The sequence below is a fragment of the Aulonocara stuartgranti genome, assembly GCF_965226115.1.
Source record: "Aulonocara stuartgranti genome assembly, chromosome: 7".
NCBI classification, from domain to species: Eukaryota; Metazoa; Chordata; class Actinopteri; order Cichliformes; family Cichlidae; genus Aulonocara; species Aulonocara stuartgranti.
In genome coordinates this window covers 39,435,168-39,461,215 of record NC_138945.1, presented here as the reverse complement: position 1 = coordinate 39,461,215, position 26,048 = coordinate 39,435,168, and the positions used below count along the sequence as shown (strand labels likewise).

Genomic DNA, 26,048 nt, shown 5'->3' with positions numbered 1-26,048 from the left:
AAGATAGCAGAGAATTTAATACAATAGGTCACTGCAAGCAAGCCAGCATTTTAAACATTATCTGCCAATTACATCTGCCACCCTTCTCCAAATCTGTGCCCCTACCTGGCCCCCCCAACAAAAATTTTCTAGACACGCCACTGGTATGAGGCCCAACAAATTAGGAAGGGACATTACACCCCAGTGACATGAACAATCCACTCTATTTGGAGAGAATCTTCAGCAGGAAGATGCTTTCTAAAATCTGCATCAGTAAACAGCAAAGCACTAATGGCATCATACAAAGTCACATACGAAATTGCCCAGAGCAAGAAACCTCACAGGATAGCAGAGAAGCTCATACAGCAACTTTAGATATGGTGTCATCGATGCTCAATGAGACAATTCAGATGTTTTTGGAAGCGGAGCTTAATGATGAAAACGTTTTGATGAAAGTGGCCTATCTTAGCGATATATTTGGAAAGCTATATGATTTAAATCTTCCGTTTAAAGGCAGAGACAAGAATCTTCCTTGTAGCAAACAAAATCAGTGATTGAGGCTGAATATTGAACATGACTTGAGAGCAGCAGTATTAAGCCTCAAAAAACATTTTGAAAAGCTGCGCAGTGAAAAACAGGCTCACTGCAGCCACTAAGAGTGAAACGTTTTAAACTCTCACTAAACAATTTTTCCATCTTTCTTCACAAGTTTCTGGATTTGCTCTTTTTTATAAGACTGAACTTTATTATTGCATTTCTGATAAAGGACCCCGTCTATTTAATTTGTCACTGGTTTTTAAAAAAAAGAAAAGGGAGGACTGATGTAGCAGTATAGTGATGCAAACAGTTGTTCGAAATTAAAGTTTTTCTTTTATTTTTACAAGAAAAACTACTGAAGAATTCAATGTGAATGAGTTATTATCTAAATAAAGTTACACCTCTCTTATTGTTTTGTTGAGATGGGGCGTGAAAATATTTGTTATTAATATTTTGCTCTAGTGCAAAAATGATGACAGTTTTCTAGCAGTGATGCACACACATTATGATTATGACACATGGACTGAGGTTTCTTAATCATACTCTCATCTTCTCTTTCACATTGTGCTGTACAGTCAGTGCATCATAGTCTCTTTAGGTTAATTTTATTTGGCAAAACTGAATTACTTGGCCTTTAAACGTGTAGATTTACTAGTTAAAATTAATTTTCTAGCTTATTTAGAAGCAGAAATATTAAGACTTATGGTGATAATTTTATAAAACATTTCAGCCTCATAGATGTCTGTGTAAATGTTAATGTTGCTGTTATCATTACTTTGATATAGCACAGAATTTAATTTATGCATCTTCCACACATCTTAGATCTTCCCAGTGAGGGTGTAAGGTAGAGAGAGAAGAGATGCAAGGAAGCAGGACAAGCAACGCAGCGCTTCACCTTGTGAATTATCACAGGAAGAAATTTAAGTTTCCTTAATGAAAAGAGTCTAGAGGGGGTTTGGTCTCTCTGTCAGTCATCATGTTGTCTGTGTTCACAGAATCTAGTGTTCAGTTTTACATCTTTGTCATTATTCTCTTACAGTTGTGTTACTTGTAGTGTGTCTTTTGTTTCTTAAGTGTCCAACATTTTGGTCTTCCTCTTGATGGAACTCATCAATTAAAAAAATGTGAACACAGTGTGATTACACTGTGATTAGAGATTACTAGTGATTACTGTGTGATGGGAAACTCTGCTTTTACTTACCTCTCTGAGGTCAGTCTTCATTACAGCACACTCATCAACCAGGCTCTGAGTCTTGTTAGCTGATTGGATGATACAATTTCTTAACTTTTCATCTTCTTCAGGGGTTGAATGTACTTCTTCAGAAATCCCCTTAAGCTTTTCTACAATCTCTCTCATCCTTGATTGATGACTTTTAAATTGTTGGAAGAATGAATCTGCATCTTTAATAAGTTTTTCCATTACTGTAGATAAGCATTGCATGTCTGTGCCTTCTGCTGTTTTTGGAGCCAAGGCCATTTTCTGCAGTTTCCTCGAAACTGGATGTACTGACAAGTTTTTCTCTGCCCAGTCTGGTGAACAGCTTCACGTCTGACAGGTTAACTGTGGATAAGCGTTGATGCAGGTGAGTTAAACACATTCAAGACTGGAAAAACCCAGTCAAAGAAAGTCAAGACACTTTATATTGTAAAGCAAAGACCAGTGTTGGCGTAGTTACTTGAAAAAAGTAATGTATTATACATTACTTGTTACTTTTCATAAAAGTAATTTAGTATGTTACTTAAACAAAAATAAACTACATTGTCACATAATTATCATTTAACAATAATAACCTGAGGCTACAGCCCTACACAAACAACACAGATCCCTATCCTAATGAGGACACACTTATTATCCTCCTCCTAGTATTCATGTATGAACACAGTCAACAGCACAAATCAAAGATGAAAACCAGCACAAAAAGAGTTTAAAGCGGTCGTCACAGTGATTCTACTGTAGAAGTATGAGCAGGTAAAAACAGTGGCTGCAGCCTGACTGTTCATCAGGTTCTTACCTGTTAGATTTCAGGGCGTGCTGGGGTTTGCATTCACTCAGCTGTATCATCACTGGGTTCTTGGCTAGCTTGTGCAGGTGCTTGCGAATAGCCAAAGTTGTGTTAACAGTATAATGCAGATGTTTCTGTCCTGGACGTAGTTTGCACTTCACCCTCGCACTCTCGTCCTTTTCTGCAATAAAAATAAAAGTAATGTCTATATCCCCACTGCTCAAAAGCTTTATTGTTGTATCACTCCATCATTTTCCTCCTCACATGTGAACTAAAACTCTTTCTTCCCCCTTCTATCCACCTGGCATACAGATAACTGAAAACACTTTTTATTGTAACTAACAACATAATTGTAACTGTAATGTAATTACTGAATAATAGGTAATGGGTTACACTCAACACTGGTAAAGAGTCTACAACAGCGGTCCCCAACCTTTTTTGCGCCACGGACCGGTTTATGCTCGACAATATTTTCACGGACCGGCCTTTAAGGTGTCGCGGATAAATACAACAAAATAAAACTACCGGTAGTACCGGTACCGAAAAAAAGAAGATTTATTCATAACACACGTGAAAAGACCCAGGAAAACCGAGTAAACGATAAAAACAATAACAAAATAACGCTGACAACCGATAAAAACCCTGAAAACCATACATTTCACACCGGAGCCTTTACTCTCGCGGCCCGAGGCCCGGGGGTTGGGGACCGCTGGTCTACAACATTACTCTGAGAAACCCAACAACCCAGTGGCAATAGTTCAAGATGTAATGACAACACCAAAGAGCATTCTTCGGTTATACATCAACACTGAAAATGACAGTTTGTCATTATGAAAGAAGGGCAAACTCTAGAAGCTGCATTCAACTCAACATTCCTGAGCCAACACCCAGAAACCTTTAGCATCACTTTCTTTGCTGTCACAATCATTAAGCTGATGCAAACATTAAGCTGTATGTCCAGCTTAATGTCCAGCTCCAAGTTAAACTGTGACTACAATTTATATTTGACCTGAAAACCGAATGGATACTATAATCTTTGGGACCCACCTGTTAAATTCCTGCAGACTCGTTACTGTATTTATTGCAGGCAGTCTGACAGACGGATGGAAACTGCAGTTGAACCAGTTGGTGGAGATGTACAACCCTAAGGCAGTACTGCAACTTTTAATAGAGTTTTGCAAAGGGAAACATTCCAGACAATATAAATATGTTTTGAAACTAGACTTAAGGTTGCAGCTGCAATGACATAACAGAAAAGGGAAAAGACAGAGTGGATGAACCAACTACTGACTAACACTGTAAAAGACATTCACCATTAGACCAAGAATCACATTCATAACTGCTCAGAAACTTCATCTTTTTTAATGATCCTGTTATCCTAATAATTAAGGTGAAGTGGAGATGGAAAGATGCACACTAGAGACCTTTGAAGCCACCCTGAACAACCCTGATCACCCACTTTATAACATCTCCATGAAACAAAAAACATCGGTACTGGAAGACTCCTCTCCCTCCCTTTGTTGTAAAACAGAAACAGAAAATCATTCACACCCACAGGTATCACAATAACAGCGTCAGTATCAGTTCTCAAACTGATGTTTATGAGTGTTGGCCATATGATTTACTGCCAAAGTCCTGCAGAGAAACACAGATTTACCTTTTGGGTAAAATTTAGTTTCAGTTCCACAGTTTATGTACTGTCTGCCAACCAGCCCTTTGTCTCCATCCTGCTGTCAGCTGTTAGTTTGATATTGTGTGCTGATTCTTACCTGTTTGGCTGTAGAAGCTGTGTGCCTGAGGAACACTGAGTCTTCAGAAAGCTGAAGCCTTTGATGGAGTGTTATCACAACCCTGCCAGGTGGGAAACATTGACACCCGAGTGTGTGAATGCGATAACTCGAGGATGAAGCGATGTAGCTTTTTCAAATTGATACCTTAGGTGTGACTATTAAAAATCTCAGATCTCAGAGTTTGAATGTAAGTAACCTTGTCCTCAAGGTTGAAGGTCAGAGGTCAAGTTTTTTTAAAACTTGTAAATGCAATAATTTGAGAATACGGCTATATATGATTTTTTTTAATTGATACCATAGGTGCATCTCCTAGGAGGCTGAGGTGTACAACTGGCTGCCACCAATATTTTTATTCAGTCACTTACGCATCACAGTTACGCGTCTCGTCTCAACACATATAACACCTCTCAGGTGAGTCTTAGTGCTTCACATGGGAATAATAGCATATCCAATAAAACAGTTTACTACACATCAATATTACCTAAATGCCTGTCTAAACAGATGTGCTTTGAGCTGTTTTAAGTAGCTACATCAAAAAGAACATCAAAGTGATTACAGATATGTTTATTCCAACTAAGGAAAATGAACCAAAGCAGCCTTTTAAACAACCATATGTCTTCGGGAGAATGGTTTGCTGAATTTGCACCTAAAGGCACCAGCAATAGCGATATACATAACGCTGACATAGCCCACAAGGAACATCAGCGTGTGGCTCGTGAACGTCGCACAAAGAGCAGCTGGAAGCCGCTGAAGCAGCGCTATGTGACGTTGACGCTCCAGCTTCTCAGTGGGAAAAGGATCGCTCAGAAAGAAAAGGCGTCGGAATCCCTCTCTGTGTGGATGGCGCAAAGAGAAGTAGCACGTAGGCATGACGACAGCCTCTTCGTACCTTAAACACACGTTTAAGGTACGAAGCGGCTACCACCCCGCACACGGCGCATTTAGCCTACCTGGGAGCGATGATAACAGAAATAAATCCAAGTTGAAGTTTCTCATTGATGAAGCAGCGTCGCTTGGTCATAGGAAGAAGCAGCCAGTGCCAGACTTCCCGAGCTACAGCCTACAATCAGAACACCTGTTTACACCTGAGGGAAAGAATTCAGCTTTCAGCACAAAATAATAAACGACATACCAACAAACCTCAGAGGGACAGCTTCCAGGAAAGTAAGAATCCAACATAAATACAAATCAGGAACAACCTGATCAGGCCGAGGGGACGGGGCATAAACAAGACTCCTACCTGCGACAGGTATGAGAGTCAGGTGAGCAGAAACCCGGATGCAGAGTCAGCAACAGGAGAGCAAAAGAGAGAGAGAGAGATGTTCAGATGGCAGCTACTATTTATCAGCCATAAAGCATAGCAAAGTGACACTGATCAAAGTATTAATTCTGCTACATTTAAAAGTCTTAACAGTGTGAACTGTTAAATTTAAATATGACATTTAATGTTAAATCTAAATATTGTATAGCAATTGATTAGATTTCATTTATTACATTTAAGATGCTTTTATGTTTCCACTTGCCTCTTTGTAAAAGTCACCATAACTCCTAAAATTATTCCTTGCTCTCATAAACATGAAGCAATATTTTCAGTAAACACCAACTGAAATATATCAAATCAAAGATTTATTTATTCAAATAATTAATCAGTAAGGAGTCTTATGATAGTCAAGTGATTAAATCCTAGCTTTGTCCTAATTCATAGGCTGTATCCATCGGAGGACTGGGCCTTTGCAGTCTACATGGGCCAGGTCCTTTGAAGACCGAGAAGGGCGGAAGTGTGAGGCTGTGAAATGGGATGGTCTAGCCAGATTTTCGTCATCAGCTGTCTCGGTGCAGTTTAATAAACTCAGCCATCTGCTCCTCTCTCGCTAATATATAACACAGCATTGGAGTAAATTCTCGACCATCTCACACTTTTGTTTAATCAGTTTTCTGTTTGACGTTTATTCAGCTGTGTGAAAACTATAGCCAGCACTGCTGGCTGACTTCTGGCATGGTAAGTGGCATGTCATCCAGAGATGAGCCAGGCCTTCGATTGGTTTTTGGTTTATGTGGCCCAGGCTCATAGAAAACATCACTTGATGTCGGATCCGGGCCACACCTGTTGCCTGATGCCTGTCATGGCAGGGTGTATGTCAACCAGATGTGGGCAAGGTCTGGCAATAATGGCACTATTTATGTTCCTATTTTAGTTAGAAGACCCAAATGCCATATTGCAATACTATACTGCTATGGTGGCCAACGTTTCAAATGCAGGTTTGACAGGTTTGTGAGTGTACACTTTATCCAAAACCTAGTTAGGGTTTACTGATGTTTACCACTGGGTGGCTGTAGCTCAGGAGGTAGAGCAGGTCACCTATTGAACAGAAGGTTAGTGATTCAATCCCTGGCTCCTCCAGTCTGCATGTCAAAAGTGTGAACGTGTATGAATGTAGTTAGGAAGCACTCAGTTTAAAGACAGTGGGTGAACATGGCATGTTGTAGAGAGCACTTTGAGTAATCCGGGAGAGTAGAAAAGTGCTATATAAGAATCAGTCTATTCACTGTCTGAACAGAGTTTCATCATGTTTCTTTTGCACTATCATGTTCCAGCAAATTTTTATTACATTGTTTGATGAAGGTACACATTAGGCTGACATCTGGGGCCAGAGCTGAAACTGTTCTGAGCCAGCACAGGGCCAGCAGTGTGTTTGCAACTGGCCCATGGCTGCACACAACTTACACATGGCCCACATACCGCAAAGAATGACAGCCCTTTGGTGACCCAGATCAGGTTTGCCAGGTAATCCACACGTGGCTCAGCACAGGACCACCAGTGTGTCTGCAACTGGCCTTGTGCTGGCCCATGTGTGGGCCAACTCTGGCAAACCAGATCTGGGCCACCAAAGGGCCGTCATTCTTTGCGGTATGTGGGCCATGTGTAAGCACATTGTGTGGGCCAGATCCGGGCCATACCAATTTTGCTATGTGGGTTATATATCATGTTTAACCTGAGTAGCGAGAAAGACCGCGCGCGGGGGGGGGGGGGGGGTTGAAAACATTGTGCTGGGAGTCCGCTGTTCTCCCCGTCAGAGCACTTTTGAAAATATGTGGTCTTGATAAACCGATTATATTTGAAGTTTACACAGCTACATTCTTGCATGAAAATATGTTAAAAGTTTATTTTGCGACCCAGAAAGAGTAAGAAGAGTAATATTAAAACTAAGTAGCTGCAGTAGTAGTAGCCATTGTTGGAAACTGGAAGTGGCTGGGCTAATCTGAGACATGGTTTTTCAATTTTGCTGTCCGGGTGGAAAATCAGGAGAAATTCGGGAGAATGGTGACTCTGGGAGATTTTCGGAAGGGACACTGAAATTCAGGATTCTCCTGAAAAAATCGGGAGGGTTGGCATGTATGGGGGTGGATTAACCTGAAATTGCTTTCTAATGTTTCATGTTGTCTTCCTTGTTTGTACCTTTTTTCTGATTTTTAGTTGTTATGTAATGAAGAAATGTTATTATTTTAAGTCAAGTTAAGAAGATCCAAGCTTACAATTTACAGTTATCTAAAGAGCTCACACAGATCTGCCATATATAAATAAATAAACCATAGCCAACCTGTTATTTTCATACTTAGTTTTTGAGCCGTTTTTTTCCCCGATTTTCAGACTATCCCACAGCCACTAGGGGGCCCTTAAGCTGCAAATTCAGCCTCAGTGTAACTGTAAATATTAACTGGTCTTAATCTGTATCCAGATAAACTGCCAAATGTGTTTAATGAAGCAGCTCTGGGAGGCCGATTCTTGACCGATTGTGTTCCACTGTGTGTTTTTTCTGTTCAGATTTGCTTTTACTGCACTGTCGGTGTGTTTTAGGGTCGCTGTCACACTGAAACATGAAGCGTCTGCCAATCAGATTCTTTCCAGATGGTTTAACATGGTGAATCAAAATCTGTGTTCATAACTCCACCAATTTTACCAAAGATCTCCCACCACGGGCTCAAACGCAGACACAAACCATGACTGAGCCGCCACTGTGTTTTACAGAGGGCTAGACACTCACTGTTGGACTTCTCTTGTACATGCTGACAATAATTTGAACCAAAACTTTCAAATTTGGACTCATCGCTCCATTAGACCTGTTTTCACTGATTTTTAGTTCAGTTCTTGTGTATCTGTATTTGTGGCCCCTCAAACCAGAGAGGCGGGCACAGGAAGAGATAAGCAGAAAAAAGGAACGAGTCGTTTAAGAAAATGCAACTTTTTGTTTCCACCCTGAATTTTGTTATTTTTAATTTTGAAGGTTTGAAACTATTTTTAAAGATATTTACAATTACCACCTTAAAAATGAACCTGTGTGACCAGACTGAAGCCTTCAAACACAAAGCATCACTGAGTCCTTAAACAGGAAACTCTGAACCTTATTGTAAAAAATTATTCAGAAATATAAAAAAACTTTTTTTATTTATATTAACACAAATTTATCCAGCAGTAAAAGCATTTTAACAAATCGTTTCTGTTTTTTTCTTTCACCCGAGAGAATCTCTCTACATTAAAAAAAGCTTTCCCAGAATTCCCTGCAACTTCTCTTTTCACAGCGACAACAAACTAAATCATAAAAAAAAAAAATCAATATGTGCATTTAGAAGCAGAGCAATGAGACAAAATTACACACACTTCCACTCTCACAGGTAAAACAGCAGTAACAGACCATCACCATAGAAACACTCTCGCACACGCTCATTGGACACCGAACGGACAAACCAACTGGTCACAGTTTCAGTGTTTCTTCATTTGAATAAATAATGTGACCTTTGATTGGACTAAAACTAGAAAACATCATGGCTTTTATTTTGAAAGAATCCTTTCTTACTATTTGTTTCCTGTTTTGTTTTGGTCCCTGAAAGATTTTCTCTCCGAGTCTGACAATCATCTGAGATAAAAAAAAAAATTCTCTGTTAAATCTTTTAATTTTCTGCTTCTTTTCACCTTAAATGTGACTTTTTTCAGTCCCTGTTTGTCTGCTCTCTGATTGTGAGAACCATAAGTACCAATCTCTGCTCAGTGGCTGCAGCAGCGTCAGCATTTCAGTCCATTTGTACGCGGAAAGCGCTGATTTCCATTGGCCGCAGCTGTGCGATGCGCGGCGGATGCCGTTGTTGGGCAGACTCTGGCTCGTCGTCAGCTCGCAGCAGCGTGAGACCCGACCGACGGACTGATTGGAACTGAAGCGGAGAGAAAAGGTCGTCCAGGTTCACCTGGAAACACAACAAGAAGAAAATTAAGTCATACAATCTTTTAATGTCATTTTAAATCTTAAATAAATGGCGAGCGTGTCATCACCTCTTCATGCTCGCTCCACGTGCACTGAGGCGCCGGCTCGGGGGCGGTGCTACAGTCAAACCCCTTCCTGTGGAGGAACAGGGCGGTTTCCTGTGATGGTGTATCTGCTTCCTGTTTACACAAACACAAAAAAATGACCTCGTTTCTGACAGGTGATCGATTCGCGCTGATCGAGAACCTTGACAGGAAGTTTGAGCCACAGGTGTTTCCTTACCGTTGCCGCAGTGACATCACACAGGTTATTATCTCATCATTTATTTTATACCTGTACTCCAGGTGCATCTCTCACCTGCGTGTCCTCCAGCGTCCTCAGGTTCAGCAGGTGGATGTCGCACGGCAGCGACGAGTGGAGTGGCTGGAAAGGGCGGAGCTTTAGCAGCTGGCTGTTGCTGGTAGCAACCATGGTCATGGGCGGGTGGCAGAGGGAGAGGGAGGCCAGGTGGGCAAGCAGCGACAGGTGATCAACTGAGGCTCCTCCCACTTCCTGTCAGAACAAAAACACAATAAAACCAGAGTGAGAAAAAATATTTGTTGTTATTGTCGAAGCTCCGACGGCGGTTTGTTTCTGTGTCATATCGAAAACTTTACTCTGAGTATTTTCTGCTCAAAGTAATCAAGTCACCTTTGATTTAAAAACAAAAGCGAAAAAGTGATGAGCGTTGATCTCACAAAACACTGTGCCGTGAGACTAGGCCCCACCGACAAATCTAGCTATTATTTCTGCCAACTATTATTTCTGTCCCTTACCTTAGCCCCGCCCCCACGGTCCTCCAGCAGCAAGTGGTACAGGCTCGCTGTCAGCTTGTTGTCGGTGACACCCTGCCCAAGGCCGCGGTTATCGTCCTGTTGCAGGCGCCGGTCCAACACCAGCTCCAGTTCACCTGCACAGTTAAGGAGTCCCACAGGTCAAAGGTCCACCAACTGCAGTGACTCTTTAAACAGCAACGTTACTGATCTGATAATTTTGCTACTATTAAAACAGAATAGAAATGTGATGTAAACTGTGGGCTCACCTGGTTTGAGTGACGCGACACCCTGACTCTGAGCCGACAGCAGCGACAGGCGACTCGTCGAGTCCTGCAGGAATACCGCTGATGTCATCGGGTAGAAGTTAGCCTGCAGGGGGAGCTTCGCCAGCGTTCGACGCTGCTGCATCTATACCGATAACAGATCAATACTCAGTAAGGAATCACAGAAGGGACTGCATTTCAAAATAAAAGCAGCAGAATTGTGTAAAAACCTGGAAACCGTTGAGGTCAGAGTAGAAGCGGTTGCCACTGGCAACGTCACTAACAATCTTCATGACGAGCTCACGATTGACCTGAGACCGAATGTCCACCAAGTTTGAAATCTCCAGGGATTTCCCAGCATGCCCTGGGACAGGCAGGCAGAGCAGATGCTTAAGAATTATTCAAAGCAAATTCATATTTACAATCATTTATAATTTATTTGATAAATTTATGAATGAAGTCATTACCATCCAGGTGGAAGAGTCTCACTGTGTGTGTAAAGTGTGGGAAATGGGAAGTGATGTCAGAGAAGATGGGACCTCTGGAGATGCGGACCAATGGAGGTTCAGAGGATGTATAGAGCTGCAGGAGACATTAACAACAAGTCAGAGGACAGAGCGAGAGAGAGAGCGAGAGTTTCAGGTGTGTTCATGCTGGTCTCACCTGAGCCCCCTCATCCGCGGGCAGGAACAGGTAGGCCCCGCTCTTGTCCCGGGATCCGGTTCTGGTTCCGTACCACAGGAACTGAACCTGGATCTTACGGACTAGACCAGACTGCAGGCGGAGCTTCTGGATTTCAAAGTAAAAGCAGGTCAACAAGATGCTTTAGTGAAAAAGAAAACTTATTTTGAAAATAAGATGATATCTAACCACACATGATTTTATTCACATTTTGTTTTCTTCTTTGCTGGTTTTGAAGGTGTAATCGTACAGAGACTGAAGCAATCTTGACTCAGATTTTTACATTTTATAGTCATGTTTTTGAATTTTCATTATTTTTAATCCCTTTTACTGAATGTATCAGTTCTTACAGTTTGTTACTAAGAACATGGAAGTCTGCCAACAACATTCACACAACAGACTTTTAGTTTGAAAATCCTGACCTCCAGCAGGCCCGTTTCAGGTGAGCTCCATATCTGGACGTGTTTGTTGCTAAGTGACAGGGGTGCGTCTGCCTCAGATCCTTGAAGGCTGGACACCTGGAAGTACTCGGTGTGGATATCTAGCGGGTTGCCACGACGATGGACTGTGTAGCGTGCCCGAGGGGTGGAGCCAGAAAATGCTTTGGTCACATGGTACACGACGAGTGACAGAGGAGGAAGTTCAGCCACGAAGGAGAGCTAGAGTGAGAGAAGAGGAAGTTAAAGCAAACCGCAGTGATCAATAACCTGATCAGTGAGCTGGTTCTCACCTGGAAAGTGTCTGTGGATGGCCGGCTTGGCTCCGCCCACACCGCAGAGATCTGAGTGGACATTTGTCGGCCCGTTTCAGCGTCAATAACCTGTGCGTCCGGAGAGTCAACGACGACGCTGATGACAGAGGTACGGAGCTGCTCGGTGGGGTTAAAGATGATCAATGACCTGAAGCAGAATCCAATAATCAATAGAAGTGATTGTGATTGAAGTCAGCCGCTAACAGGAGTTACTGACATTTACACTCCCAGAGGCCCGCCATTTTTTTTCTCACTAATTTTATTACTTTTTAAAGACACTTTTTCTACTTTATTGTTTTGTGTTTTGACATAAAGACGATCGTCTAAAATCTGAACTGTAAATACAAAATTGAGATTATATCTGCTCTTTCCCCCCTTTGTTCAATTTACACATTCACAATATGAAAAGTATTAATAAAGCTCAGTTTAAACAGCAGTAGTAAAATAATAAAATAACCGGATTATTTCATTATTAAATTCACACCTTAAAATTTTTTTAAAAAAAGGGGAAAAAAAGGCCTCTTCAGTTCCACCCACATACCTCGGCTCATAACTGAGTGAGAGCGTGGTCTTCTGAGGCAGAGCGTCCTGCGCCGAGATCACTTCGTCCTGGAGGAAAGTCACAACATTAAAACAGTTTATCGTTTCTAACATTAAAACTTTCTAAACTCATCTTTTAACTTCAAAAGTTACTAAAGTCAGTGAAGCCTCTTTAAGGAGTAAAGACATGGAGGATGGCCTGAGGATCTGCACCAAGGCCCAGTATGACATAAAGAAGGATTATTGTGAACTAAGCTGCGCCACCAAGAATAAAAACATGGACTTGGATATAAATCACGTTAAAGGATGAAAGCATTAAAAACATTCTTCATAAATATATGAAGTCCAGAGGAAAGTTAAAAGTCACCATTTGTAAGAAGGGCTTTGATTGGTCGTGGTGATATTGACTCTTGTCCAATAGGAGCAGCCAATGAGCGGAGCTCTGCAACACCTGGTGTAGATTCAGGATCGACTGGAATAACCTGGAAAACAAACAAACATTAGCTAAAAAATTCTGTTTCTTTATGTTTTTTCCTTTAATTTTAAATTCAGGAAACAGTTCAATATTTAAAGTCTCCAAACACACGACAACTGAGAGTCTACACGGCAAAAACATGCCAGCAACACGCTTATTTAACAGGAGTGATGGACTATTAGTGTTAGATGCTAAATCTAGATGAATGGGTGTCATGGGAGGCTAATGCTAAATGCTAACTGCACACACTAGATGTGGTGGTACCTGTTACCGTTGCCAGTGGCGACGCCGTCCTTCAACAGAAAGCATGGAGGAAACAAATGAGACAAAAAAAACAGGCTAATGCTAAAAATAATACACAGATACAGGTGATGCTAACACTGATGTGCTGTGAAAAGGTATTTTTTCCCCCATACCTGATATTTCTTTGCAGTTTTGTTACATTTACATGTCTAACAAATTTTGATATTAGGCAATTTGTCTAAATAGAAAATGAATCTGTTTAAATTATAACTTTATTTATTAAGAAAAAATGTTATCCTGTGTGAAAAAGTAATTATCCCTCTTGTTTAATTATGAAGTAACTGTGATTGAGCACATTTTTTGGAAAGTTGAGCTCAGTTTCACTGCCACTCGCAGACCTGACTCCTGGTAGACCTGCTGAATCAGAACTCACTTAAACAGAAACTGTTTTACAAACTGAAGCAGGCTAAAGGATCTCACAGGAGAATTCTAGAGGAAAACCACTGCTACCAAAAAGGCTTGTCTCACATATGCCAGAAAACATATGGATGATCCCGAGATCATCCATATGTGATTTCCGAGAGTGACGCTGAAAAACTAGTTCATGCATTTATTACTTCCAGGCTGGACTACTGTAATTCATTATTATCAGGATGTCCAAAAAACTCACTGAAAAGCCTTCAGCTAATCCAAAATGCTGCAGCAAGAGTACTGACAGGGACTAGAAAGAGAGAGCATATTTCTCCTGTTTTGGCTTCCCTTCATTGGCTTCCTGTTAAATCCAGAATTGAATTCAAAATCCTGCTCCTCACATACAAGGTCTTAAATAATCAGGCCCCATCTTATCTTAATGACCTTGTAGTACCATATCACCCTATTAGAGCACTTCGCTCTCGCTCTGCAGGCCTACTTGTTGTTCCTAGAGTATTTAAAAGTAGAATGGGAGGCAGAGCCTTCAGTTTTCAGGCCCCTCTTCTGTGGAACCAGCTTCCAGTTTGGATTCGGGAGACAGACACTATCTCTACTTTCAAGATTAGGCTTAAAACTTTCCTTTTTGCTAAAGCATATAGTTAGGGCTGGACCAGGTGACCCTGAATCCTCCCTTAGTTATGCTGCAATAGACGTAGGCTGCCGGGGGGGATTCCCATGATGCATTGAGTTTTTCCTTTCCAGTCACCTTTCTCACTCACTATGTATTAACAGACCTCTCTGCATTGAATCATATCTGTTATTAACCTCTGTCTCTCTTCCACAGCATGTCTTTATCCTGTCTTCCTTCTCTCACCCCAACCGGTCGCAGCAGATGGCCCCGCCCCTCCCTGAGCCTGGTTCTGCTGGAGGTTTCTTCCTGTTAAAAGGGAGTTTTTCCTTCCCACTGTTGCCAAAGTGCTTGCTCATAGGGGGTCTTGTGATTGTTGGGTTTTTCTCTGTATCTATGAAGCGCCTTGAGGCGACTTATGTTGTGATTTGGCGCTATATAAATAAAATTGAATTGAATTGAATTGAATTGAATTGAGATTGCTGGGAAAATACTCTGTGGGGGGAAAAAAGCTGCACCTTGATTCCGTTCCATTACATCTGGCATCAAACTAACAGCACTTCATAAAAAGATCATCAGAGCAACAGATGGGGGTGGTAGTGTGACGGTCTGGGCTGCTTTGGTCCTTTGGGACCCGTACGAGTTGCTGTAATTAATAAAACCACACATTTGTGGGTTATGCAGCAAGACAATGATCCAAAACACGCTAGCAACTCACCCCTCTGACTCAAAACAAAATCTAATTTTTAGGGTGACCGTTCATGTTAGGAAACCCTGCAGTGTAGCTGAATTATTACAATTCTGCAAAGAGGAATGGGCCAACACTATCACTTCTTATGATAAAAGGGAAAAACAAGACTTTATTTCAAATGCTACATTCCAGTTCTTGCTGCCAAGGCTGGCAGAATCAGTTATTAGGTTTAGGGAGCAATTGTTTCACTTTTTTTTTTTTTTTTTTTATAAACACAGGAACAGATCAGCAGTTTTCCCTTAATAAATGAAATCATTTAGATATCATTATTTAAACACCGTATTTTGTATTTTCTCAGGTCATTTTTGTCAGTTTAAAAAAGTTATAAAAGCAATTCACTAAAGAAAGTGCTGTACATATTTTCTTCTATTGTTCCACCCTCCTTGCTAATGTGTCTACTGCAAGCTTCAACGTTTACCTGGCTGTTCTTTCACACGGCAGAGATTAATGCTCTGTTTGTGTTTGATTGACCTTTTAATAAGTTAAATGTATTGCTTTTATTTCCCGATTATCTTAACATGCTACTTTGCTAACATGAAGTAACTACCTGGTACCATAGTCAACCACCACATGCTCCCGTTCGGTGCCAGCGACGGCGTCATGGTGTTGGAAGAGCGCCAGGTTCCGCCTCCCCGTTGTCAGCCACTGGAAGTACTCACGTGCTGGAAAATTTTCAGCCAGACGACCATCGCTATGGGAACGACGCATCTCAGCCAGTGTCAGGCTGAAGAGGATTTCTGTTGCTCTGACACAGAAAGAAGACTCAGACAGTCACCATAAAAATAAAGACAACATCATGATGTGTATCGTGTAACCACACAGAGCGGCGGTACCTCAGCGTGGCCTCCAGCTTCCTGTCGAGGCGTTTGTAAAATGGCCGGGATGTGAAGTACCCGGTCCAGTAGTGATCGTCTCGGTCGGCATACGAGAAGAAGTCTCCTCGGAGCTTTGGCAGAGTCGTTCTCGTGGTGCTCAGACGCCGATGAAGAGCCTGGAAGTAATCAGAAAGCGTCCCGAAACGAGCCTGAAAATAAGAGAAGAGGAAAGCTGTCGATCAGCGAAGAGCTGATGTTGCTGACCTGACTGTTTGCACTGATAACAACCTCATTTGCTTTCTTTGTCACTTTTGTATTGCATGTCCAGATGTTGTTTCAAAATATTTTAGATATCATGAATCATATTTGTGTTTGCCATTTTTCACATGAGACATAAACACACTGATAGTTTTTAATCACATCAATTTTTGAAACAACAATGGCCAGAGTTGTGATTCATTATAATAATAATTTTAAAAAACTCTTTTGCATGGGTATTTACTGGATATTAGTGTGACATTCAACAAATGGAAAATAAAATAAAATATTCTAGAAAAGTGATCGAGACCCTGTGGAACTGCGTCAAGTTTGTCTGAGTCATTTTTGCAAAGAGAAACCTATTTGTCAGGCAGTAATGATAAATATTAGCAGGCAAAAATCACACGTGGAGTTCCACATGGCTGCATACTCGGGCCTCTTCAAGAACAGCAAAGACCAACATAATGTCTCCAAATGTTGATAATCAGTTGGTCCCACCTGGGAACCAGGTGTCCTGGGAGCTCACCTTGATGTGGAGCTCTGGGTGCTGGTTGAAGTAATCAAAGAGTTTCTGGTAGTTGTTGAACTGAACGTCCCACTCGCTTGACTCAACGTATCGAAAGTCATCGCCAAGAGGAACAAGAAGGACAGATGAGCGAAAGAGTCGCGACTTCTGACGGTATTGATCCAGCAGGAGGAGCGCTCTGAGAGGACGACAGGTGGATCAATAGAAGCTCTGATCAATCAGAGTGATTATTAACAACAAAACTAGCAGAAATACAGCAAAGTAACCGAAGAAGAAGAGAAGCTGCTATGTTAAATTAATGAAGTTTGTTAGAAAACTATTTGTATTATCACTGTCATTCTAGAAAATGACAATGATAATACAATAACCTTTACTCTACTTAGAATACCTGAAATTCAAAGTAAAGGTTAAAAAAAAGAAAATGTCAAGGAAAAATTAAAAGAAGAAAAGGAAAATAAAACTAAAAAAGATTAAAAAAAGCAATCAAAATTTAAAATGTCAAGAAAAAAGTTCAAAGGAAGAAAAATAAAAAACTTAAAAAGGTGGAAATTATGTTAAAACATAAAACATCCATGAAACAGTTTTGAATAAAAAAATTTCAATTTATTTTCAATAAAATTGCTTAATGTAAAAAAAAAAAAAAAAGTTTAAAACAATTTTAAAAGTTGCCTAAATTTGAATGGTAAATAAATAAATGAATCACGAAAATTCCTTAAAAATGAAAGTAAAATAAAATAAAATAACCCTTCTTTTAAAAAGAAGAAAGCTCCAAAATTCAATAATACACCTAATGATAATAATAATAATAATAATAATAATAATAATAATAATAATAATAATAATAATAATAATAATAATATTGTTATTCTCTTTGGCCCCGCTTCCTGCTCACCTCTCATGGACATTCTGGTCTGTGATTGGCTTTGGTGGGATCTTCCATGGACAGAAGGTCCGTCTCCCAGGCAACCGCTGGAAGTCAAACTGACAGCAGACCGCTGGGTTTGGACCGCACGTGTGCGGCACATCATAGCTGTAGAAGGGCATCATGTGACATGTGATGTCACTACGGGAGGAGGAGTCTGATGGACAGGAAGTGGGCAGAGTTAAACACTCTAACTGCCCCTTTTCCTTTTTGTATTTCATTGGTTATTAATAAAGTTTTTTGACTATATTTTCTTCAGTAACACCATTAAATTAAAAAATTTAATAAAAATCTGAATTTAATCCGCATTTTTAAATGACTTACAATATTTAATCATTTAAATTATTATTTCAAATATTTGTCAAAATTCCAAATGTTTTGTATTGTTCATGATAAATTTTTCCATCACTGAAAAAACATTATTTACCCCAGCTTTGTCGCCATAGAAACTCGAGGGTCTGTTGCTGGGCAAAGTGCTTCTTGATAGAGTAGTGAACTCTCTGGATGAGCATGTTGTGAAGCCCCGCCCCCTTCAGCAGGTACGCCATAGAGGGGGAGTGGCCAAATGGGTCGATGGCCCAGCCGCTCCTCGGCTTCACACCTGCACAGAGAAAACGCCACGGTTAAGCACGCGAACAGGAAACACATCATCACAACAACGTGCCAAACAGGGGAGTCATGTGACCCAGGTGTTTCTGCAGCCACTGGTGTCCCTCCATCAGCTGATCCAGCATAGCGAAGTAATGAGAGTTTGCCTCATCGGGCATCACCCAGCCGCCCGTTACCAGCTCCAACTGCCCCGCCTCCACCAGGCTGGCCAATCACACGAAAGGAAACAGAAAACAGGGGAAAAAATGGCTTCAAATGATGAAAATATTTTTTTTTTTAATTACAAAAATTAACAGAAAGAATGTAGTTACATTTATTTAAGCAGGTTAAAACTTACAAGTTTTTCTTTTAAAGGAAATATGACATAAGAGAAAAATTGAAATTAAACTGAAAGGAAAATTCAGAATAAGCAAGAAACAGCTTACAATTTTAGTTATAGTTTAAAAAAATAAAGTCTGCTTCTGTTTTTTTCCTCCCAGCTGTTACAATAAAGTTTAACATTCAGACAGCCACAATTTTCTGGGGTTAGCATCCATCTAAGGATGACATCTTGTACGACGGTCTGACTGAAGGATTTCAACAAAACTGAAAGGCGCTGATATCACTCTGGTTGTAAAAGAGGAAGAAAACTACACCGCAGCCATGTCTGGAGGGTCAGTGAAGTCATGCTAGCTGACATTATGCTACTTGATGGTTAGCTACAAAGCTCTGGTTAGACTAACATTAACACATTAGCATTAATGAAGATAGAGGATGAGGGTTAAACTGTTTTAACAGCTGCCATCACAAGACAGGAAGTAGTTGCTGAAAACAGACCCAATGTTCAAAAAAGAGAAGGTCTGAGAGGATTGCCCCACAGCACGAGGTTGTTATTAATCTGCTGCTGAGCGCTTTATGTTTATATTAGAAAGTCCTGATCCTGAGCTTCATGTCCACTGAAATCTTCTGAATCCTTCAAATATTTGGGAAGCTGTGATGGGCTGTGATTTTAAAAACTGAGCATACAGACGAGCTGCACATGAACAGTGCTGATAAAAAGCTAGAGAGGACGAGAATGATGACTGCTGGGTTTTTGGATGGAGGCTGGTGTCTGCAGCATGTTATAAAGAGATGAGACTCAAAGCAGACGCTCAGACTAGAGAGAGGGGGGAAATGGCATCAGATACAGACTCAATGAACCAAAACTGTCTGCGGCTCGACTCCTGAGCTCTGCACATCCTTGCCTGTGTTTATCACTTCATTTTATTTTTGTGCTTCCTCCTGTTTTCCAGATGTTTCTGGTATTTAAACAACATTGGTTAATTGTTTAATTTTCAGAAAATGAAATGAAGAATAATTACTTTTGGTTTTTCTGGACATGTTCAGAAGTGACTGGAAAAAAAAAAAAAAACAACCAACCAAACAAAAAAACCTCAAACAAACATGAAAATGAAAGGAAGCTTGAGGAGAAGTTACCGTTTGACTGCTGCTCTCTTCTGGTCGTCGATGTCGTTCCACCACTTGGAGAAATAACTGATTTCAGCCCAGATTAACTTCCTCCTGAGGAGCAGAAAACATGACATGATCGATAATCTGTCAGGAACTCGATCAATAAACAGCATCACGAAGCACAAACTGATAAAGAAATCAAACTTCTGATAAACTTAATGTAAATAAGTTTTATTTTGGAAAAATATGAAGATCATTTCTTCCTATTCAGAGTCAAACCAACATCAGTCTGTGCTGCTGTGTCTTTGTTTCACGTCATGATGTTTGTTTTTGTGTTTTATTGTTGTTGTTTTATCGTCAGTCTGATCTGTATTTTATTCCTGATCTCATTGGATGATGGCAAAACTCATAATTCACATCATACTTTTTTATAAAACTCTGAAAGCTCCAAACATTTTTAACAGGTGTCTAAAATGATCTAATTTCTGTGTCATGATGGGAAAACCAAAGAAAAAAAACCATAAATAAATACATTTACACCATCAGAGAACAGAATGTTGGGTGGGGTTGTTTTCAGCTAGCCTGGTTATGAAGGTTGATTTTAACCTCTAAACCTTCTCTGTGGTTAATAAAAACATTAATATAATAAGATGCAAATCTGCTGATAAATGCTGCTTTAATATTAAACCTGACTTTAGTGTTAGGTTTAGGAAGCCGTCTGTGAGGCGCGTCAGTGCACAGGAAGTGGGCGTACCTGCTGTCCTCGCTCAGTTTGACCACCATGTTGTCGAGGATGTGTCTCGTCTGGTCGTGGTAGTACGCGTTGAACGTCTTTATCCAGCCTGTGACAACAAGAACAAAAAAAACCAAATCACCTCCACGTGTTAGTTCAGCCACCGTCACGCCATCAGAGTCTCAGAGTCTCACTCACCAGGGTCGTTGTGTGAATGTGGAATCAGGAAGAGCTCCAGAGGTTGCTCCGACCACTCGTCGCCCTTGTAAGTGATCTCAAAGCCCTGCTTCCAGGGACCGCCATCGGGGTTATCGAAGGGCAGGAGGTCATAAACATCCAGCAGCTGATGGAGGAGGGGTTATTATTAAAACTTTATTTCTATGTTAATAAAAACTTTGAATATGTTAATAAAGATTTACACACGTTTTCCTTTGAATATTTATATTTATTGTAACTTTCAGTTCTTCATTCAAACTTACGAAACCCATTTAAACTAAAAAATAAAATCATTATTAATGTATCCATTTGATGATTTTATCATGATTTTATCAATAAGAGAAACTCTCTGTCTCCAGACTCCAGCACTATGAACCCTTCAAGCTGTCCTCATCAAGATTATTTTATTTAATTTTGTTCTAATCAATAAAAGGAGAAAATTCTCAAACACAGGAAGTCCAAGGATGTCCAGCAGACGGTGAGGTAACCCCTCTGATGTTAGCATGACTTTTCAAACTAGAGGTGGACACACTCAAACAACCGTTACTCTGCATAAAAATATTTGCTGGGATGCTATTCTAGATATTCAGAGAGTGAAAAAAGGACATTTCTGTCCTTACAGGCTGGATGTGTGCCAGAGTAACTTTCATAGTTTAGTGTATTATAATCTACAGAGATCAGAATGTGTGTTAGTATGTGAGGAGGATGAACTTTCACAGTGTATTCACCAGAGGTGCCAAACCAGAATCACGTAACTGTGACGTCAAGGAACCAAAGGTAAACAGGAAGCACGAACACATCCATGAAACTGACACAGTGTGTGCGAGCTGCTCGTTTACATCCACACCAGTGTGTTCTGAAAGATTCCCTGAGCCTGTGTTTGGATGCTGAACATCATTGATTTACTTTTTAGTTATTCAGCAGCTACATGCTAAACATGCTAACCATATCTGCCTGTGTTCAGGGTCAAATACTTTTAAGATCAATAAATTTTATCTTAAATAAGTGTTTGATTCATTTGACATTACAGCCGATCCACGCCAACGCCATGTTAGTCACACGTTAAACTGCTGGTTCCCGTTTGATAAAGTGTTGATATCAGCATCTTTAAATAAAAAGTAATAAAAAATTAAAAACTGCAAAACTTGAGTAAATGTTGTCAGTTAAATCTTCTAAAGTTGAGACAGAACAAAATATAAATGTAAAATTTTGCAGACCTGAACTCCGTCCACTCCATCCTTCATCTCTTTAGCCAATCGGCAGCCAGGAAGAGCCTCACCCCTCCTGCCGAGGGCGGAGTCTATACTGTTGTTGGCTCTTTTCCACGCTGATGCTTTGCTTTGGAGCAGAGTGTCACGGAGCATGGCAACCAATCGGTTGTTGTCGCTAAGGAGACGCTCCAACCCGTCAATCTTCTGCTGGAGGTGGGCCAAATCCTAAAAAACCCCAGAGATCTGATTGGTTCAATTTTTATAATTAGTTTGAATTCGTTTCTCTTTCCTTGGTAATGAAATATTTATATAATTTTAAAAGTTACCACTACCACTTATTATTATTATTATTATTATTATTGTTGTTGTTGTTGTTGTTGTTGTTGTTGTTGTTGTTGTTGTTATTATTGTTATTATTATGGGCCAATTTTATTTTTATTATTATTATTATGAATAATGACAAGAATCACAGCTAAAAAGAAAATTTAAGTTAATGTGAAAAAAGAGTTTAAATTTTCTTTCTCACAAATGGCACTATTTTGAAAATCCACAGGCTCTTATTGTGAAAAAAATTAAAACTCTTATGGACGCACCTCATCCACCTGTCCACCAGGTGGCTCCCCATATCGCTTAGACTCTGACCCCTGCATGAGGTCCAGCATGCGGTACAGTGACATCACAGCCACGCAGAAGATTCCGCCCACCAGAACCGCCAACATCCGACTCCTCTTCATCGCTATGACAACAAAGAAACACATTTTCTATCAGTTAACTTTTTTTTTTTCCAATAATTTCTGCTTTGATTTTTAGGAAAACTGTAAGTTGTATGTCATGTAATAATTTTTATACATTACACTTATTTTATAATGTGCATGTGCAAAAATAATCAGGCTCATGAGCTCGATGCTGGAAATGTATTAAAAATGACCAAATAAAATTATTTAATTTAATTTCACTGATAAAACAACAGGTTGATCGTTCATGCTTAGCGGTGCAGTCGAGGCTCGTTCTGAGCAGGAAACACAGTTTAAAGTCAGGTCAGCACAAACAGACTGCGGAGACTTTGAACCTCAGAGTCCGTTTGTCAAAGTAAATATTTCAGAGCTGATATCAGAATTATTGACTCATGTTTTCTTATCAGTGCCCAGCAGCTGTCTGCTCTCACAGCTGCACCGGTTAAATGTTCAGAGAGCTGAAGGACTTATTTCTGTAATGTTTCACTGCTCAAGAGTTCAGAGGGACTAAAATAAACAAACTAAAAATAAATTACTGATCTTCTAACCGCCTGCATCGGCCCAGAAGTTTACGATCATCTCTATGTTAGTGCCGCAGAGTAATCAGACTACTTTTAGGCTTGAGGTGTTAATTCACTGTCTGACCTCTTTAAAGACTCCACAGACCCTGTGACCAATGGGACCACAACAGATGGACAGGGTCTGCCCGACAGGTAGGACACCTGACAGGTGAACCCCAGGCTGACCTGGTTCCTGTTTTTGTTCTTCTGTAGATCTGGAGGTTAAAGCAGTCGCTTCACCTGGCGTGACCTCTTCCTGCGGGAGGGCTGAATACTCCTCCCATGGCTGACACTGATGACAGACTATCAGCCGATAATTAAAGAGTTTATGGCCACAATAGAAGAAGAAAAGGACCAATCACATGAAAGCTGCAGGTGTGTTCAGATCTAAGGCTACGAGATAGCATCTGAAACACTCAGTCATGATTTCTTAGTCTGGAAGTGACGCTGCCTCCATGGATCAAACGGAGCGGCTCAGCTCACAGAGGCGATTTTTGACTTGTTAATGAATTCTGTGCAATACTCCTGACTCGCTTTACTTGTCCTCTGCTTTGCATAGCATACAACAGGAAGTCAGTCATGTTGCAGGATGAATTTCATAGTCTTTCCCTTTAAAAAAAGAGGAGGGAGGTCTAAAAGAAATAGAAAGATATGATCAGAAGATCTAAGAAAACTCAGTTTTTAAACATGCTGGGTCTTTTAAATATCGGAGACCTTCAGAGATCTGGATGTTTCCATCTGTCCGTGCAGCTGTGAGCACTTTCCTTCCTGAGGACAGTGAACTCAGAGTTTCTGCTGAAATAACTTTTTTTTTTTTTCACTTTTCCTGAACCTGTTTTTCATTTCTGTGTCACTGCTCAGTCCAGGAAGATCAGTCATTTCCATAAAAGCAAAGTTTTCAGTCTCAAAACCAGCAGGTTAGCTCTGAGGGAGGAGTCAGGCTAAGTTTTTAGACATTAATAGAGTTCAGGAGGGTTACTGCACTGCTGCTGATATTATTAACAAGAAAAAACACACACACTCATTTTTTGCACACTTGGAACTTTTCTTCATGAAGTTGCTACTAGTTCTACAAACTGTGCTGTAAACAGTAATGATGATGATGATAAAGTCCAGAGTGTAATAAAGAAATTTAACCGAGGTAAAAACTCAACTTAACTTAAATTAAATAAAATCATCTGATATGAGTATTAAGTTTAACTCTTTACACATTTAAAAGCAAACATGCAGAGGAGAGCAGAGAGAGTCTGAGCAGGCAGAAAATGAACTGAAACCTTATTAATAATCATTAGTAAATGACGCAGAATCTCTGCTTTAAATATAAAGTACAGCCTGCTGTCTGACATTTGAATTTTCCTTTACACACTAATACACAGATAAAAACATTTACATCAAAATATTATCATTAATCACAGTGCAGGAAAAACAGGCCGGACTCTCAGAAGTCCTCCTCTAGGATCCAGCTGTGCACTCCAAAGCAGAGAGTGAGTTACAGCACATTACAGACCGTTTACCCGGCTGTTTGAAAGTTTTTAAGCTTTTCTCCCATAAAGTCGACATCTGACGCCCTCCTCTGTACGCCCCAGAGTAGCTTGTACACATCCAGTCATTTTGTTCTGAAATGTGATGTTTCAGAAAAAAGCTTCAATGGTTCCTCCTAGCACACTTTCAGGAGGAAAGAGTTAAATGTGAGACTCGCTGTGTTATATTTAGTCTTTATGTTGTCAGCTGCTGTCTGGTTTCTGTGTTTTCTGTAAGCTGATTCATTTAAAAAAGCACAAATTTCCTGCCAAAAACTTTACTAGCGAACAGGAAACGAAGCATCACGTGACGCACATCTGGAGAACATCCTCTGGCTCCAAACTCCGAGTTTAAAGGCGCGTTTGAAGAAATTTAATATGTGCAGACTTTCCACTTTTTAGTGCACATGAAGGAGAAAGCACAGTATTGAAGCGCTCACAGAGCATGACCCATAAAGTTACGTTTGTTTAAGTGTGTGTTTTTTCTTTAGGTTTACATTATTTGTCTAAACTCTGAGGTTTCCCATGTGTTTTATGTTGTATTATTTGATGTGTTCACTGGTTTTATGTCCTGTCCTCGTGTCTCGTGTACAGCAGCAGAGTGTCATTCCCTCTGTGGGACATTAAAAGGTGAGCACGTGATGAACAGGTGAGTTTCCGAGCTCGGATAAACTGCGCAAGTCTCCAGGGTTTCTGTGGATGTTTCACAATTTTCCTGCTCACAGGAAACTTTCACACGTTTCCTGCAGTAAAATCTGCCCGTCAGCTCTCCGGAGACCAAACAGCTGCTCTTTAAGTCAAACTTGTCACGCAGCAGTAAAACTGACCAATAGAAATAATTTAGAATATTTTCACCTGCAGGCTCACCTGATGCTTTCCGCTGCAGGTCTAAGAACCTCCGACAGAAAATTCATCAAACTTTACTAACTTCCACTCAGACTTTTCCTTCCTTACTTCCGGGTGGTACAAACGCTGGCGGGTCTCGCGCTCTCACTGCGTCTCGTGCCGCAGTTTACGTGCGCAATGACGACACTGCGTGACCTCAGCCTCCCGCGAAAACGAACCGAATAAAAAACAATAAATAAATTAAAAGTTTCTTAAAATCGAACAAAAATAAAGTTCGGACTTTTGGCAGAGTCAGACCAGCCTGCTTCTGCTGCTGCGCCTGCGCACTGCCGTTTGTTTTCCTTCCTGCTTGGTTGAGCTTACTCAGCACGACGTCACTTCCGTTGAGTCACGTGGTGTAAAGGTGGCCCTCTTATATTTGACTTTTTTCACCTGCTATTGTCACCTGCTCACATTGGGAACAGATCTTTGTTCAGTAACATTCTTTGTTTAATACGTTCTGAAAGAAAAACAAAGGTGGCTCTGTTTTATGCTCGTTTCATTGTTCA

The 26,048-nt window shown here is 40.5% G+C and overlaps 1 protein-coding gene and 1 pseudogene across 3 annotated transcripts in view; both read right to left on the bottom strand.

The window, feature by feature from the left end:
* Positions 1-5,684, bottom strand: part of LOC309712236 (deoxyribonuclease-2-beta-like) — a 30,922-nt pseudogene extending 25,238 nt beyond the window's left edge. The window contains exons 1-5 of the transcript XR_014280661.1: positions 5,442-5,684; positions 5,260-5,369; positions 3,567-4,370; positions 2,529-2,700; positions 1,718-2,077 (exon numbers count right to left, since the gene is read on the bottom strand). The product of XR_014280661.1 is annotated as a deoxyribonuclease-2-beta-like (transcript). The remainder of the gene's footprint in view (positions 1-1,717; positions 2,078-2,528; positions 2,701-3,566; positions 4,371-5,259; positions 5,370-5,441) is intronic.
* A 3,050-nt stretch (positions 5,685-8,734) lies between these two features.
* LOC309710803 (alpha-mannosidase 2-like) lies at positions 8,735-25,853 on the bottom strand. 2 transcript variants are annotated; one of them, XM_082540577.1, is made up of 24 exons: positions 25,510-25,853; positions 22,434-22,576; positions 21,847-22,065; positions 20,612-20,756; positions 20,435-20,522; positions 19,708-19,791; positions 18,329-18,456; positions 18,071-18,244; positions 17,614-17,800; positions 16,722-16,899; positions 15,956-16,146; positions 15,670-15,867; positions 12,982-13,096; positions 12,616-12,683; positions 12,054-12,222; positions 11,746-11,982; positions 11,306-11,431; positions 11,110-11,224; positions 10,873-11,006; positions 10,646-10,787; positions 10,380-10,513; positions 9,922-10,116; positions 9,633-9,743; positions 8,735-9,547 (listed from the first exon to the last, which is right to left on the bottom strand). In XM_082540577.1, exons 2-24 carry the CDS (start codon positions 22,572-22,574, stop codon positions 9,377-9,379), a joined length of 3,450 nt encoding a protein of 1,149 aa, XP_082396703.1. In that variant the 5' UTR covers positions 22,575-22,576; positions 25,510-25,853; the 3' UTR covers positions 8,735-9,376. The 2 variants fall into 2 exon arrangements, with proteins under 2 accessions (XP_082396703.1, XP_082396702.1); XM_082540576.1 differs by having other exon boundaries at positions 25,522-25,853.
* Positions 25,854-26,048: the final 195 nt, after the last annotated feature.

Bases quoted from the DNA above. Each gene is read 5' to 3' on its own strand.
- LOC309710803 (XM_082540577.1), bottom strand. From the start codon at position 22,574: ATGAAGAGGAGTCGGATGTTGGCGGTTCTGGTGGGCGGAATCTTCTGC. The intron at 11,007-11,109 runs GTAATGACTTCA...TGCCTGTCCCAG, and splicing joins GAGACTCTTCCACCTGGATG to GGCATGCTGGGAAATCCCTG. The intron at 10,117-10,379 runs GTAAGGGACAGA...TTGTTCTGACAG, and splicing joins ACCGTGGGGGCGGGGCTAAG to GAAGTGGGAGGAGCCTCAGT.